This window comes from Schistocerca americana, chromosome 5 (assembly GCF_021461395.2).
Source record: "Schistocerca americana isolate TAMUIC-IGC-003095 chromosome 5, iqSchAmer2.1, whole genome shotgun sequence".
Lineage (NCBI taxonomy): Eukaryota > Metazoa > Arthropoda > Insecta > Orthoptera > Acrididae > Schistocerca > Schistocerca americana.
The window spans coordinates 658,485,464-658,504,095 of NC_060123.1; the positions used below are offsets into that span (position 1 = coordinate 658,485,464).

The following is an 18,632-nucleotide window of genomic DNA, read 5'->3' on the forward strand; positions in this document are numbered from 1 at the left end:
TACTATTTTACGGTGTTTAAAAATAAGTGCATCGTAATAGCTCCGTGGGAGTAATGTTATACTCGTATAAATTAGCTACCAGCACCACGAATTAAAACCACAGGTCGCGTCTTGTGAAGAATCCAGTGTGCTACAAGGGCAGCTTTGAGGGACGATATCTACGAGAGATTCACATAGATCAGGCGGGAGAAAATTCTTCGCGCCGATTCACTAAGATAACTGCGCAGTCCCCGGGTGTGAAGGCTTGACCAGTACACTGTCCGCCAGCTGATCTGAGAAGCGTGAACGCAGTTTGGGATCGCGAGGGGAGTTTGCATATTGCCTCCAAATGTGAGGACGCCACCTGTTAACACCTCTTTTAACAGTTCGGGTGTATAGTAATTTGCAACATGCTATTTGATGGATTACAGTTACATAGAAGTAGGCCAGTCGAAACAAGGCCCCCGGAGTAGACAACATTCCATTAGAAATACTGATAGCCTTGGGAGAGCCAGCCCTGACAAAACTGTACCACCTGGTGAGCAAGATGTATGAGACAGGCGAAATACCCTCAGACTTGAAGAATATAATAATTCCAATCCCAAAGAAAGCAGATGTTGATAGATGTGAAATTTACCGAACTATAAGTTTAATAAGCCACGGCTGCAAAATACTAACAGGAATTCTTTACAGACAAATGGAAAAACTGGTAGAAGGCGACCTCGGGGAAGATCAGTTTGGATTCCGCAGAAATGTTGGAACACGTGAGGCAATACTGGCCCTATGACTTATCTTAGAAGATATATTAAGGAAAGGCAAATCTACGTTTCTAGCATTTGTAGACTTAGAGAAAGCTTCAAAATGGTTCAAATGGCTCTGAGCACTATGGGACAGCTGTGGTCATCAGTCCCCTAGAACTTAGAACTACTTAAACCTAACTAACCTAAGGACATCACACACATCCATGCCAGAGGCAGGATTCGAACCTGCGACCATAGCAGTCGCGCGGTTCCGGACTGCGCGCCTAGAACCGAGAGAGCACCGCGGCCGGCAGAGAAAGCTTATGACAGTGTTGACTGGAGTACTTTCTTTCAAATTCTGAAGGGGCAGTGGTAAAATACAGGGAGCGGAAGGCTATTTACAATTTGTACTGAAACCAGATGGCAGTTAAAAGAGTCGAAGGACATGAAAGGGAAGCAGTGGTTGGGAAGAGAGTGAGATAGGGTTGTAGCCTTTCCCCGATGTTATTCAATCTGTATATTGAGCAAGCAGTAAAGGAAACAAAAGAAACATTCAGAGTAGGAATTAAAATCCATGGAGTAGAAATAAAAATGTTGAGGTTCGCCGATGACATTGTAATTGTGTCAGAGACAGCAAAGGACTTGGAAGATCAGTTGAACGGAATGTACAGTATCTTGAAAGGAGGATATAAGATGAACATCAACAAAAGCAAAACGAGAATAATGGAATATAGTCGAATTAAATCGGGTGATGCTGACGGAATTAGACTAGGAAATGAGACACTTAAAGTAGTAAATGAGTTTTGGTATTTTGGAAGCAAGATAACTGAGGATGGTGGAAGTAGGGAGGATATAATATGTAGACTGGCAACGACAAAACAAGCGTCTCTGAAGAAGAGAAATTTATTAACATCGAGTCTAGATTTAAGTGTCAGGAAGTCTTTTCTGAAAGTATTTGTATGGAGTGTAGCCATGTATAGAAGCGAAACGTGGACGATAAATAGTTTGGACAAGGACAGAATAGAGGCTTTCGAAATGTGGTGCTACAGAAGAATGCTGAAGATTAGATAGGTAGATCACATAACTAATGAGGAGGTATTGAATAGAATTGGGGAGGAGTTTGTGGGACAACTAGACTAGAAGAATGGATCGGTTGGCAGGACATATTCTGAGGCATCAAGGGATCAGCGCGGAGGGTAAAAATCGTAGAGGGAGACCAAGAGATGAATACACTAAACTGATTTAGAAGGATGTAGGTTGCAGTAGGTACTGGCAGATGAAGAAGCTTGTACAGGATAGAGTAGCATGGAGAGTTGCATCAAACCAGTCTCTGGACTGAAGACCACAACAACAGAAGTGGGTCTTGGATAAAAATTTTCGTGGACTTAGATGGGCAGTTATCGGAAAGTTTACTTTTCAAATAAATCAAGAAAACTTATAATGTGACTATTTCGTAGTGAAATCAGCGGCGGCTAGTAACAACACATTAGAAATGTCCTTGCAAACAGTTCGTTTGCCCAAGCATCTCTACCGTGACGCTTTTCCTTCTACGAATACTATGGTATACTTTCGCCTGTAGATGGTCACTACTAATTATTTCGCATTCTGTGAACAAATTTTGCACTTGGACGGCGGCTCTCGTGCCCCTGTCAGCTTAGCGCCACAAGCTGCCGCTTGTATTATCGCTTGGGCCTTTTAAACCGGCCCTGGGTGACTCAGCGTAAACACAGATAACCTTTCTTCAGGGTCTCCCAGTCACCAGTGCCTTACGGCTTTTTCTTTTGCCGAAGCAGAACAGTTTCGGACAGTGAGTTCTCGCCGCGGCTGCCCGGCGCCTGCTGTTGCCCGCTGGCTGCCGTCTCGGCCGCCGCGGCAGCCTCGGCTGGAATGCGGCAGGGTCGTGGGACGCCACGGACTCTTCCCTCCACTCCAGCGCCGCCTGCGGCCTTGGCCATCAGCGCCCGCCGCCTCTGCGGAGCGATACGCCGCTGCCCGTTGGCCCTGCTGTCTCGCTAGCACTCAACCCAACAACACCGCACTGACCGGAACACGATCCAATCCTCCTTGGTGGAATTCTAAATGCTCTCGGGAAGTTGCGAAGCGACGACTCGCCTTGAAAACCTATCGTCAGAATCCTTCATTGGACAACTTCTTGGCTGTGCAAAAAGTGAATGCGCGAGTTAACAAATTCCTGAAGAAAACCAAGAAGGACAGTTGGAAACAATTTTGCCTGTCCCCAAATAATGAAACCAGTATGGCAAGCATCTGGCATAAAATAAAAGCTTTTAGAACAAGAAGGCTGTCTTCCTCCCCTCCTGCTACCACGGCCTGATTAGAGGAATTCATAGATACAATCGCTCCTCCCACGGTGCCATTTTTAAACCATCGGTTCCCTGCTGAAGAAGACCGCTACCATGTTCTCCTTCGTCCTTTCTCTAAAGAAGAACTCAACGAAGCTATTGAAGTATCGAGCGACAGTTGCCCTGGCATTGATCATATACACTACTCTATGCTTGCACACCTGCCTACAGAAGCGAAAGACTTTCTCTCGAACATTTTTAATCAGTACTGGATGAAGAAAGACCTCATATCAACATGGAAGACGCAAGTAATAATTCCAATTCTCAAAAGTGGTAAAGATCCAAATGTCGGTACTAATTATAGGCCTATTGCCTTGTCGTGTTTTGCAAAAACACTGGAACGAATGGTAAAAAGGAGAATAGAATGGTGGCTTGAAAAAAGTAATTTGTTGCCTCGGAGTCAATACGGCTTCAGAAAAGGCAAAGGGACCATGGATAACCTGTATTTGCTTAATATGGATATCTCGTCAGCCTTTCAAACGAAAGAGACAGTAGTGGCAGCTTTTCTTGACGTTAAGGGTGCATATGACCACGTACAAATACCGATACTCTTGGACAAGCTGGCAGGATTCGGAATTCTTTCACGGATGATCTACGGTATCAGTACCCTGATTACTCAAAGAACGATGTACGTCCGTTTCAGAGGTACCGTGATCGGACCTTTTTATGTCTCCCAGGGCTTGCCGCAAGGTGCAATTTTAAGTCCTCTCCTGTATACTCTATATACGCACGACCTAGAACGCATAATTACTCCCCCCACAAAAATCCTACAGTATGCTGATGACATATGTGTTTATTCTACTGCTGCTTCATATCTTCAGGCCAAAACGGCATTAACCACAACCATCGCACACATCGATGAGTGGCTATCTATCAATGGGCTGGAGATCTCGGCTGAGAAATCAGCAGTCGTTCCCTTCTCCAAGTCGACGACAGCTCGCACTGAAGATCACATTACCTGTGGCAAGTACACCTTCCAAATAAAATCTCACGTTCGATTTCTGAGGATGATTTTTTACTCTCTGTTAAGCTGGGCGCCCCACATCCGATCCACCGTTACCAAGTGTGAAGAAGGTTTAAATGTAATCAGATCACTCACTCGTGTCTGGTGGGGAGCGCACCAGAGTGTTTTACTCACCATGTACCGACGGATAATTCGATCTCGATTAGACTATAGCTGTCAATTCTACCACACTGCGTCAAAGATGCATCTCTCCAAATTAGATGCTCTTCAATATAGAGCCATTCGTACCTGTCTTGGAGCCATGCGATAGACGCCCACCAACGCCCTTTTAATAGAAGCAGGGGAGATGCCCTTGAGCATTAGGCACCAAATGTTATCGGACAAATTCTACATTCAAGGCATGGCCATTATAGACAGTTCCGTCTATCAAAGTAGAGACTGCATTTATCGACTGTGGATTGCATCCCACAGAAGGAATAAAGTGCCAGAAGTTTGTGCCAGCTTTGACACTTGGTCTCCTGTCATACATTCTATACGGCGTTCAGCGCATCTACCTGTTTTTGAATATGATCTTCAAACGCTCTGCTCCCAGATCCCAGTGCATTATTTAAGTACGGCCTGGTTGGACAGTACTAATGTCAACGTTGGCTTCAATCGTCTCGTTCAAGCACAGTGGCCGGGTTTTCTCTGTGTATATACCGATGGCTCCAAAATTCCGCAAGAAGAGTGTACAGGATGCGCTTTTTTCTGCCCTCAGATCCAGATCCGCAAAACCTTCAAACTGCCTACGAGCACTTCTATTTTTACGGCGGAGACAGTGGCAGTTTTGGAAGCACTTCAGTTTGTCTCTAGCACTTCCTTCCCCAAGATATTGCTAGTATCTGACTCGCAAAGCGTTCTTAAAAACATTCAGTACAGTCGATGGAACAAAACAACCAACAGTTATATCTTGGATGTGCTATCTGAATATATTCGCAGTACACGCACGGGCCGGACGGTCCATTTGTTGTGGGTACCTTCCCACTCTGGTGTCCTCTATAACGATGAAGTTGATGCATTAGCCAAACAAGCGGCAACCTTAGGCACCGTCCTGGATCTGCACCTTCCTTATACAGACTACTTACGTGAAGTCAAGGATCACGCAAGACAACAATGGCAGGAAATGTGAAACGTTTCTCAACAGACAAATGGCGGTTATTACGCAGTGCTAAAACCTCGGATTCCTTCACAGCCGTGGTTCATGAGGACACATCTGGACCGATCCACGATTTCTATCATCATAAGACTCCGCTTCAATCATGCCTCTTTCCCACAACATCTACATCGGATCAACGTTTACAGTTCACCAGCATGTGAGTGTGATCCTGAGTCGGAAGCTGATGTCAACCACATCTTATTTATGTGCCCCAAATTTGACCGTGAACGGTTGGTCTTTCTGAAGATATTGCTGAGTATGGGCTACCAGCTTCCTCGATCAGCTTCTTCTCTTTTGTGTACTAAAGACGTTCGTCTATATAAAGTGACAGTTAACTTCATCAAGAGTACTGGTCACAATCTGTAGGTTTTAATGGTGTACGTAAATTATAAATATGTCTTGCTGATGAAGATATTTCAGAATTGGTGTGAATTGTAAGTCAAGACACTATTAATTATTTTCCACTTCAATTCAATTCAATTTTAAAACATTATGTACAAAACTGTAACAGTTAAGCTTTTTATACTTCTAAATATGCATTTCTGTATTTGTTTATTCAATTATGTGTACATTGTCACTATGTGTTGCCGATGGCTAAATTGAGTACACACTCAAAGGCCAAAAAATTAAAAAAAATTAAAAAAACCACGCTCCACTGTTACAACATTAGTGACCACTTGAGACAGATAACCTGAGTAAGACTAAAGACAATTCTGAACACTTTCGTAGCATTTGTCGACTTGGACAAAGCATTCGACAATGTACAATGACACAAAATTATAGAAGCTTCGAGAAAAATACGAGAGAGCTATGCGAAAGTAAATTTGGAACTTTCTGGTAAGTTGGTATGGAACCAAACTCCTGAGGTCATTGGTCCCTAGGCTTATACATTACTTAATCTAACTTAAAGTAACATACGCTAAGGACAACACACACACCCACGCCCGAGGGCGGCTCGAACCTCCGACGGGGGAGCCGCGCAATGGGAAACGATGGTTAATACACCACTGGCCATTAAAATTGCTACACCAAGAAGAAATGCAGATGATAAACGCGTATTCATTGGACAAACACATTATACTACAACTGACATGTGATTACATTTTCACGCAATTTGGGTGCATGGATCCTGAGAAATCAGTACCCAGAACAACCACCTCTGGCCGTAGTAACGGCCTTGATACGCCTGGGCAGTGAGTCAAACAGAGCTTGGATGGCGTGTACAGGTACTGCTGCCCATGCAGCTTCAACACGATACCACAGTTCATCAAGAGTAGTGACTGGCGTATTGTGGCGAGCGAGTTGCTCGGCCACCATTGACCAGACGTTTTCAGTTGGTGAGAGATCTGGAGAATGTGCTGGCCAGGGCAGCAGTCGAACATTTTCTGTATCCAGGAAGGCCCGTATAGGACCTGCAACATGCGGTCGTGCATTATCATGCTGAAATGTAAGGTTTCGCAGGGATCGGATGAAGGGTAGAGCGACGGGTCGTAACACATCTGAAATGCAACGTCTACTGTTCTAAGTGCCGTCAACGCGAACAAGAGGTGACCGAGACGTGTAACCAATGGCACATACCATCACGCCGGGTGATAAGCCAGTATGGCGATGACGAATACACGCTTCCAATGTGTGTGCACCACGATGTCGCCAAACACGGATGCGACCATCATGACGTTTTGCCATTTGTGCACCCAGGTTCGTCGTTGAGTATACCATGCAGGCGCTCCTGTATGTGATGCAGCGGCAAGGGTAACCGCAGCCATGGTCTCCGAGCTGATAGTCCATGCTGCTGCAAACGTCGTCGAACTGTTCGTGCAGATGGTTGTTGTCTTGCAAACGTCCTATCTGTTGACTCAGGGATCGAGATGTGGCTGCACGATCCGTTACTGCCATGCGGATAAGATGCCTGTCATCTCGACTGCTAGTGGTACGAGGCCGTTGGGATCCTTCACGGCTTTCCGTGTTACCCTCCTGAACCCATCGATCCCATATTCTGCTAACAGTCATTGGATCTCGACCAACGCGAGCAGCAATGTCGCGATACGATAAACCGGAATCGCGATAGGCTACAATCTGACCTGTATCAAAGTCGGAAACGTGATGGTACGTATTTCTCCTTCTTACCCGAGGTATCACAACAACGTTTCACCAGGCAATGCCGGTCAACTGCTGTTTGTGTATGAGAAATCGGTTGACAACTTTCCTCATGTCAGTACGTTGTAGGTGTCGCCACCGGCGCCAACTTTTAGTGAACGCTCTGAAAAGCTAATCATTTGCATATCACAGCATCTTCTTCCTGTCGGTTAAATTTCGCGTCTGTAGCACGTCATCTTCGTGGTGTAGCAATTTTAATGGCCAGTAGTGTAAATATAAGTCGTTGTTTAATGTTGTTACCAAAAACCTCGAAAAGTACTTTACCCCTTTACATCAAATTTTTACACTATACACTCATAAAGTATCAAGCGGACATAGGCTACATTCACTGAAGCGCTAAAGAAACTGGTATAGGTATACGTATTCAAATACATAGATATGTAAACAGGCAGAATACGGCGCTGCGTTCGGCAGCACCTATATAAAATAAGTGTCTGGCGCAGTTGTTAGATCGGTTACTATTGCTACAATGGCAGGTTATCAAGATTTAAGCGAATTTGAACGTGGTGTTATAAGCGCCGCAAGAGCGACGGGACACAGCATCTCCGAGGTAGCGATGAAGTCTGGATTTTCCATTCCACGAGAGTACCGAGAATATCAGGAATCCGGTAAAACATCAAATCTGCGACATCGCTGCGGCCGAGAAAAGATCCTAGAAGAACGGGACCAACAACGACTGAAGAGAATCGTTCAATGTGACAGAACGGCGACACTTCCGCAAATTGCTGCAGATGTCAATGCTGGGCCATCAACAAATGTCAGTGTGCCAACCATTCAACGAAACTTCATTGATATGGGCTTTCGGAGCCGAAGGCCCACTCGTGTACCCTTGATGACTGCACGACATAAACCTTTACGCCTCGGCTGGGGCCGTCAACATAGACATTGGACTGTTGATTATTGGAAATAGGTTGCCTCCTCGGACGACCCTCGTTTCAAATTGTGTCGAGCGGATGGACGTGTACGGGTACGGAGACAAGCTCATGAATCCATGGACCCTGCATTTCAGCAGGGGGCTGTTCAAGCTGGTGTAGGCTCTTTAATGGTGTGGGACGTGTGCAGTTGGAGTCTTATGGCACTCCTGACACGTAACACGTACGTAAGCATCCCGTCCGATCACCTGCACCCATTCATGTCCATTGTGCATTCCGACGGCAATTCCTGGAGGACAATGGGCCACCTCATACGTCCAGAATTGCTACTGAGTGGCTCCAGGAACACTCTTCTGAGCTTAAACACTTCGCTGGCCGCCAAACTTCGCAGGCGTGAAGATTATCGAGCATATCTGGGATTGCTTGCAACGTGCTGTTCGGAAGAGGTCTCCGCCTCTCGGACTCTTGCGGATTTATGGACAGCCCTGCAGAATTCATGTTGTCAATTCCCTCCAGCACTACTTCAGACAATAATCGAGTCCATACCATGTCCTGTTGCGGTACTTGTGTGTACTCGAGCGGGCCCTACACGATATTAGGCAGGTGTACCAGTTTCTTTGGCTCTTCTGTGGATTTCTTAAACCACGATGTGCAGCTTTTCCGCTAAAACCAACTCCGACAAAGAAAATGCTGTGCTGCGCTATGAAAATGCACCGTTCCGTTTCTTTATTTCTCGCAGTCAGTTCCAGCTACTACAGCAGGGCATGTAGAGCAGGAACCAAGGGCGAACGATAAGAATGCACGACTAAAGCCGTTCTTTCACGGGACGCAGGTGAAAGAGGAGCTAATGACCTCACAGTCTGCAATTTCACGTTGCAGTACACTGCAGAGCGTCAAATGAAGAATATGACATGCTAGAGGAACGAGGTCATTGCTGAACTACATCTTCAGCGCGTTTGTGTATCATAGACTACGTGGTGCAAACATAACCTGTTTAAAATCATCAACAAATTGAAGATTTCTCGAAAACGTGTCATTTTAGCTAAGATTTGTAATAATAAAATGACACGAAACCACACATCGGTCGCTAAAGGCTTCCCGTATTTTATTTTTGTTTTGTTTATTTTTTTCGCATTGTACAGTGTGTGCTATGAAAGTATGCCGTTTAAGTTCTACGGCTCAATGTTCGTCCATCAAAAGGGCGTCGCATTAATACAGTGGGCCATTGTTAAATATCAAATAATCACAGCTGCAGATACAGTCTTTAGACAGTGTACTATATACCTTATACGGGTGCTGGCTACCTTGTTGAAGCAGTAGCTCAGTTGATACTGTCGTGAGCTATGTAAGCGAAATTAAGCTGGTTCGTGTGTATTTTCTTCTAATTTTTTTCCACATTTTGTATTCTAAAAGATTCTGGGTATTGCTTATTAATTTAATACAAGTGTTACCTGCAGTGGTCGATGTTATTTATTGCAAAAAATGTGAACATTTTTGATTAGGCTTTACCGTGACTGATATTGACATTAACTGAAATAAAAATGTGTGTCACCCCACAGCCCACAAAATGGCAGCATTCCGGTACATGATCAATAGACCTATCCAACTACCACTCTCTGAAGGCAAATGTGATCAAGAAATTGAAATAACAAAACAAACAGCTATTGCAAATAGCTATAACAGCTCCATAGTAGACACCCTAAAACACTCAATAATAGCAAAGCAATCACAACACAATAAACAAGAATGAAATGACATCTTCCATACCACTTCAGCACACAGGTGTCTACAAAATTGAAAGTTTGGACTGTGACTGCTTCTAGATAGGCCAGACAGGCAGATTATTTGAGATTAGATTCAAAGAACACATGGCAGCACTAAAAAACAAAAAATACCACACATTAGCAACAGCCACCCACCTGCATGGAACAAAACACCATGTTAACAACACAAGTATCAGCATCCTCCATATCCAACCAAAAGGCAGAAAACTAGACATTCTTGAAACACTCCAAATATACAAATACCAAACAAAACAACCTGAATCCATTTTAAACGACAAAAATGACAATATTTACAATAGTATCATCCCTGTTTTCAGCAACTGCCTATGTCATTAAAACTGCAAAGCGTGCACGCGCACACACACCCGCGGGCGCACACACACACACACACGCACACACACACACACACACACACACACACACTAATATTTACCACAAATATTTAGTTATGTTACCATGACAGCTGCTAAGTGTACTAGAGGTTGACGTCATTTGCAGATATATCATCATACCAACAGCTTCTACCCCTTGTCAGCTTGAAACTATATGTACATCAACTACTGGCACAAATTTCACATACATCTGCATATTTTTAAGCATTAACCAATGTATTACCCCAACCTTTACACAGTTATTACATGTAACTGATATAATCTTAAGACCCCTTGCCTTGTAAAGTTTGCTCTCATACAATCACACTTTCCACCCTTTCTCTCCCTCACACTTTCTCTTTCACTTCCTCCCCCTCAGGCGTCCTTTCATATCTATCTATGAATCCCAACCAAAATTGTTATTTATGTATAATTTTACCACTGTAGCCAATATGATTACTGTACTTAAAAGTTTGTAACACTTCACCTGATTGTATAAACAAGTATGAAGTTTAAGGTACTTTAACTTGTCAAAAGTGAATTTATATACCACCTGAAGTATTTATTCCAACAAATGTGTTCGACACCTCAAAACAACACCTCCAAATGCTTTAAAATTTATTATGTAATAATGTTGTTAGGAAGTATATTGTTTGTCCATTGTGATAATGCTTTCTCTTTTGCTATACGATCTACGTACGATCCATGCACCCAATAGTTTCCTACGCCATATTTGTTTACAACGTATGATAGTACACATGTGATGTGTTACGGCAGTGAAAGGAACCTGTGACCACTGGAGGTACTTTATTTTACTTATTTTATGTTTACCATTAGATACACGTTTAATTTTTTGTCCAAAGAAACCCAAAACAATGCTCTGAAATAGTGTTTAGTTTCTCCACTAGACAGTGCCACAAGTTCCTCAAAAAAAATCGTAACACAACACACTCACGAATGTCATACTAACAAATGCAAATCCACCTGATGGTGGAGGTTCAAACCTTTCAAACGCGTCGTGGAGATAATGAAACAGTGACTCGTAACAGTAAGCTTGTTGTCTCATTTAATGCAAAAAATGTATTTGCTGAAATTCTTGTTGTTAAGTCCAACGATTGGAATTTTTCCCAGGTGGCCAGAAATCTTAACGTAACTGCCAGTTTACGTCAGAAAGTAAACACAAGATACACACTAGCAATGTCTGCTGTTATGAAACTTAGTGTAAAACATATATACCTATTTCTCGGTTTTATGGACTGCCTCGTGTTTGTATCTTGTCGCTAAATGTCTTTTTCAGTTATGGTGAGCACCTTAGAAAATAAAATAAAATTACTAAACGATTCTCGGGGTTGTAATCTATGTGATGAAGTACGTTTCTTCAGAATGATAGTAGTCAATGCAACATGGAGAATATAAATATTATGGGACTGCAAATTGACATTAGACACTGTACTTTAACTGTATTCAATTTAAAATCGAAAATTGGATGAAAATTAAACTGAGTTAACGAATAGCTCCTACCAGTACATATGTGAGATCATTGTAAAGCATTTCATTCCCTGTTCAAGCCATTGACGCATCCAGAATGGTCTTCGCGATTTCCTCCGCTTTTCTCCGACAGTCGATAACATAATTAAAGCAGTTATTTCCTCCGTGTACTTTCGTAAAGAAACTGTGTGATTTACGCACCGGATGCGGCAGACTGCTGCTGGAGAGCCACCACCACCTCGCGCGGTGCCTTGTTGACAAGCTGGATCCACGGCTTCGTGGGGTCTGCGCCTCATTCGAATCCTACCATCAGCCCTTGCCTGTTGAAATCGGGACTCAGCTGACCAGACCACGGTTTTCCAGTCGTCCAGTATCCAACCGATATGGTCACGAACCCAGGAGAGGTGCTGCAGGCGATGTGCTGTTAGCACAGGCACTCGCCTCGGTCGTTTGCTGCCGTAGCCCATTGACGCCAGATTTCGCCGCACTGACCTAACAGATAAGTTCGTCGTACGCCGCACATTGATTTCTGCCGTTATTTCACGCAGCGTTGGTTCCCTGTTAGCACTGACAATCCTACGCGGACGCACTGTTCTCGATCGTTAAGTGAAGGCTATCGGCCACTGCGTTGTCCGTCGTGAGAGGTAATGCCTGAAATTTTGTATTCTCGACACACTCTTGAGACTGTGGATCTCGGAATATCGAACGCCCTAACGTTTTCCGAAATGGAACGTCCCGTGCGTCAAGCTCCAACTACATTTCCGCGTTCAAAGTCTGTTAATTCCCGTCGTAAGGTAATATTGTGTCGAACACCTTTTCACATGAGTCAGCTGAGTACTAATGACAGCTCCGCCAATGCACTGCTCTTTTATAACGTGTGTGCGCGATACTACTGCCGTCTATGTATGTGCATATCGCTATCCCGTGACTTTTGTCACCTCAATGTGTGTCCTCGTTACGTCGTCCGTCACGTGTTATTTTGTTTCCAACGTAACAGAATTCCTTCAAGTCATCTACTTCGTAATCACTAATTTTGATGTTTAGTTTCTTGTTGTTCCCATTTCTGCGGAACCTCATAACTTTCGTCCTTCTTCGGTCTATTCTGGACTCATCAGGTTGTTCACTCCATTCAACACGTCGTATATTTATACTTCAATTTCACTGTCGATAGCAATGTCCTCAGCAAATCTTACAATTGATACCCTTCAGACTGAATTTTAATCCTACTCTTGAACCTTTCTTTTATTTCCGTTATTGATTCTTCGATGTATAGATCGAACTGTAGGGACGAAAGGCTGCATCCTCTTCTTACACTCTTTTTAAACCGGACACTTCGTTCTTGGTTTTCCAGTCTTATTGTTTTTGTACGTGTTGTGTATCATCCATGCTTCCCAACAGCTTTCTCGTATCTTTCTCAACATTTCGAACAGCTTGCATGATTTTACATTGTCGAAGGCTCTTTCTAGGTCATCAAATCCTATAAACGTGTGTTAAGTCCTTCTTCCTTTATCAAGCACAACGTTAAAACTGTCTCTCTGATGCCTCTACCTTTCTGATAGCTAAACTTAACGTCGTTTAACAGATCCTCAATTTTCTCTTCCATTCTTCTACACATTACTCTTGTAAGCAACTCGGATAAATGCGCTGTTAAGCTGATTGTGCTACACTTGTCGCACTTATCCCCGCTTACTGTCTTCGAGATGGTATTTTTCTGAAAGTCTGATGGTATGTCTCTTCTCTCATTGATTCTACAAAACAACCTGAATAATCGTTTGGTTATCTTTTCCCTCAATGATTTTAGAAACTCCAAAGGAATGTTATCTGTACCTAGTGCCTTATTTGATCGCTAGTGAAGTATTCCAAAGCTGTTTCAAACTCTAATATCGGATCCTCTATGTCTTCCACAAACACTCCCATTCGCGCTTCTATGACCTAATCAAACTAGTTCTTGTTCGGAAGACGGCTTCAGTGTATCTACTCTCTTCTCTACGTTCAACAATGAAACGTTGGACTCTCAATGTTGCCACCCTTGCTTTTAATTACGCAAAAAGTTGTTTTGACTTTTTTGTATGTTGAATCCATCCTTCTGACGACCATTTCCTTTTCGATTTCTTCACATTTTTTCTACAGCCATTTCGCCTTGGCTTCCCCCAAAACCGTCTTCAATAAAGCGTACTTGTAAACTTATAGCCCTGTGGAAACACGTTGATCCTGAAATTAATGGAAGTTGTGGGGCCCATCCAGAAGGAAACAATAAAATTAACTTCAAAAACAAACTGAAATCATTTCGCTTCACCTCCTACTCCCTAGAAGTGTTTCGGAACTTATAAAAATATCGTACGTGTGTGTGTGTGTGTGTGTGTGTGTGTGTGTGTGTGTGTGTGTGTGTGTGTGTGAGAGAGAGAGAGAGAGAGAGAGAGAGAGAGAGAGAGATGGATGGGAAAGGGAGGAGACTGATCACAACTGAACACAATAAAAATCAATAAAAGTCACCATAGAAGAATAGCTTAAGCAATCATATAAATGATCGGCATGTTGCACATTTTCACAGAATTTATGATTGTAAAACTGACCTCATCATAGCTAGACATCTCAGCTATGGTCCATGGAACATAAAATAAATAACTTGAGTGTAGGCTTTCTCGGCTTGTACTGCTGATGAAATCTTCTCTGGCATCCATCCAGGTGCATGCATTGAAATTTCGCGATGTTTCGGCGAGTGTCACTCTCATCATCGAGTTTGCACAGTGGTCCCACATATACACTGATCAGACAGAACATTATCACCACCGACCTGCTATCGATGTAACCCGGCCAGGCGATAGCAGCGTCACCTGGCGAAGAGTGACCGCTGGTCAGACACACGCACAGTGCATGTAGTATCAGTGAGCGTGCTGTCCGGGTGTGGAACGGGGAAGGCGCGCGATTCATCTGAGTCTGACAGAATGCAGAGTGCGATGGCCCGGAGGCTCAGCACGAGCATTTCGGCAACTGCACAACTTTTCGGGTATTCGATGAGTATTGTGGTGAGTGTCTATAACACGTGGCAAAACCAAGGTGAAATCATGTCGAGGCGTTGTGGGATTGGGTAGCTACCCCTTACAACAGATGTCGGACGCCGTAGGCTGTGCAGAGCGGTAAAACAGGACAGGAGACGAACAGTGGCGGATCTAACATGAGACTTTAATGTTGCTCAGGTATAAATGTGTCTCAACAGACAGTGCACCGAACACTGCTAACACGGGCCTCTGCAGCCGAAGATCCGTGCGCGTACTAAAGCTAACAGCACGATATCGGCAACTACGACTGAAATGGGCACATGACCATCCACACTGGATGTTGGCACGCTGGCAGAGCGCTGCGTGGTCTGATGAAATCTGATACCTTCTTCATCATGTAAGAACGGCTATAAATTTCGTTTCAGAGGCTTGAGCCAAGCAGAAACGATGTACATAAGAACAAGCCTTTATTAAAAAGGATAAGCACAATAAATTTTTGTGAAATTAAGTGCGAATATGTACCTATTATGCTGATTACAATTAAAAATATGCGAAAGACCTGATCAGTCTCGTTGCATACGTTCGTGCTGCCTGTAATTACAAGGCTTATGTGTCAGCGATATGTTAGAGATTCTTGATGACAAATACAAATGGTTTACCCATAATCATGCTATCTGACCTCAAACTGTACAGCAGATTTTATCAAGTAACCTATGTGACAGGTCGTATGTCAATTTCACATTTCATTAATTATATTTTATTGACATTATCTTCCTAATACGTAAGTTACATAAAATCCTTTAATTGCGCCGCGTATGTCACTGCAAACATCACAAACTACCTCATATATATGCGAAACAACGAGTTGCCAATAACCAGAGTGTTATTACTACTCTTTCTTCAGATTACGTCGGCAGTCAGTAATTAATGCACTGCTTTTAAATTTCCTCCTTAGTTGTAAGGAAACCAGCAAAAATTGGCAACCTACATATGTTCAATGCTGAGCTCTAACTTCAATGCACTACCTCCACGCATTTCCCGACACCTAATTCCCTTAAATTCCGGGGAGGGGGGTGATGATCTCTCACACCACGTTCAGTCACAACGCAGATGTGTTTGAGTGCGTTCAGATCTATCGAATTGATGGGCCAAAACACAGGCTGAAGCTCGCCACTGTGTTCCTCGAACCACTCCATCACACTCCTGGCCTGCGGCATGTTGCCTTGTTGAAAAACGTCACTGCTGTCGGAAAACATGATCGTCGTAAAGGGGTGTACGAGGTATGCAACCACACGTTGGCCGTCATGGTGCTTTGGACGCGCTCCGCTGGACCCGTGGATGCCCACCTGAACGTTCCCCAGAGCATAAGGGAGCCGCCGCCAGCTTTTCTCCGACCCGCAGTACACGAGTCAGGGAGCTGGTGTGTTTCGCTCCAAAGACGGACAAACATGCTATTAAGCAGGTCGTCATAATGTTTTGGCTCATCAGTGTACATGTGGAGCTTCACAAGACGTTTCTGCACGATCATATAAGCCTTTTCACGACACGTAGCCATTTCGAAGTGTGTTCAGTCACAAAAGTCCATAGACTTATCTATTTTTCACATCATTTTCTTCGCAGAATTACTTCCTGTGTTTGAGATGTCGTGGACACGTTGTACTGTGTTACAAAAATTGTTACTTATAGACTTTCGTGCTGGCAGGCAGTTCTGCAGCGCGCACATCTGGCACCTCGATGGTAACTGGAAAACGTGTGTTCTGTGCAGATGATGTTCGTGCAGCCGCAGCGGCGGCGCGCTTCCGGAGGCCCGGCTGCGGGGGCGGCGGAGGCGTTGTCGGAGGGCAACGTGTACGGCAGCGTCGACGGCAGCGTGCCGCCCGCGTGACGTCACAGCCCGCAGCCTGCCGGCGGGGGCGGCGGGGGCGGCGCCAGCGGCCCCCGGCCTGCTGCCTCACAGGCGTCTCCAGACACATGACCGACTGCTGCAGGGAGCCGTGGAGGAGCCGATGAATTGCCGTCAGCTGGTACCCCTCTTCCCAGCCGTCGGACTTTCCATGTTCTTAAGAAACTCCCAACCTCACGTGTGGCTGCGTCGCAATGAAGTGCCTAAAAGTTCGGGCTGAACAATAGTACAGTGCGTCTGACGAATCCTTTCTCTGAGCAGTGACGATGCTGGTTTCTGTTGGCACAAAAATAGTGCGACGGTAAAGGTAGGACGCTCTGCGGGTACAGAGCAGTCAAGGAAAGTGTGTGCTGGACGAGCTGCGTCATAATACTGCTAACAATGAGTGAGCTTCGTCGCCCAGGTAAAGCTCATTTGCTGGGTTCACAGATGAAAAGGCTCGAATAAGCAGAATATTCGCTCCAACAACTCCTTTCTTTACGCGCTTCTTAGGCTACGACTGATTTCGAAACATACCATTTGACTTTGTGATCATATGTTCACCATAACCAAAGGAATATGTCGAACGCTCAAAATAGCTCAGCAGGAGCCACATTCTGTTGGGTACCTCCACAAACCATCTACTTCCATTAGATATACGACAACGTGAAACTGCCCTGTGTTCATAATATTCAGTTTCCCGAGGCACAGATTGCAATACACATTTACACACAAATTGGCATGTGTTTGTAGCACTTGGTAAATGTAAAATTTCGTCGTCAGTATGCGTATCCTTTACAGAGAAGGAACGCAGACAGCCTCAGAATATTGAAGACTGTAGTGTGTGGTGAAAAAGGTACACAGACAAATGGACTTTTCAAACTGTTTACCTCGTGCCCATTTTGGTTGAGTATGAACAATTGCAGTGCTCAACGTAACTGACTACTTACCGCGTTCAAAACCTGTGTTAGGAAATGAACCTCCTTTGTTCCTGGCACACATTTCACTGGTTCGAGTTGTATTATGCACTTGCTGAAATATCAATGTATTCAGGGTGCGGCGGAAACTACTTGTACATTTTTCGACGGATGATATAGAGCATGATAACCATCTTTCTTAGATAAGAAAGTGAGAGAGGGAAACTGATAGCTTGCTCTCCGCCCCTTCCTCCACCCCCCTTGTCCCCCCCCCAACCCCCACCCATCGACCGTCACCATTCTAGCTGATGAGACTCTTTTGAAACCAAAGAGTTAGCCTTAACATAACATTCCCTGTTCATACCTATTTCTAAATCTATTGAAATGAAAGCTACGAGATTTTGCACGGCCGGCCGCTGTGGCCGAGCGGTTCTAGGCGCTTCAGTCCGGAACCGCGCTGCTGCTACGGTCGCAGGTTCGAATCCTGCTTCGGGCATGGATATGTGTGATATCCTTATGTTAATTAGGTTTAAGTATTTCTAAGTCTAGGGGACTGGTGACCTCAGATGTTAAGTCCCATAGTGCTTAGAGACATTTGAACCATTTTGCACTGTCTTAACAGGTCGGGAACAGAAGAATTTGTTTTTCATGGCTCCACGTAAAGTAGTCCACCGATTTACAGATCTTGGTAACCGACCGAAAGATACAACTCCTTCGACCCATCTCGCACAATATTATGTCCCCAGTTGCATTACGGTGATCTAATGTTTGCTGGAGCCCGGTCGTTGGAGGTGATCTCTTCTAGCCCTCCTCTCTTTCATTTCTATAAGGTGAAAGTAACATTCAAGAGAGAAGTAACGATGTATTTTCTACCCATACTTTCTTATCTAAAGTAGACTGTTCTAAAGTATGAACACTTCGGCT

The 18,632-nt window shown here is 44.3% G+C and overlaps 1 protein-coding gene across 1 annotated transcript in view; it reads left to right on the plus strand.

The window, feature by feature from the left end:
• LOC124616618 (putative phosphatidate phosphatase) overlaps nt 1-17,994 on the plus strand; it is a 358,526-nt gene extending 340,532 nt beyond the window's left edge. Inside the window, exon 7 of the mRNA XM_047144942.1 lies at nt 16,675-17,994. Within this exon, the coding sequence (XP_047000898.1) occupies nt 16,675-16,794 (120 nt within the window). The 3' untranslated portion in view covers nt 16,795-17,994. The remainder of the gene's footprint in view (nt 1-16,674) is intronic.
• The last annotated feature ends 638 nt before the right edge of the window (nt 17,995-18,632 follow it).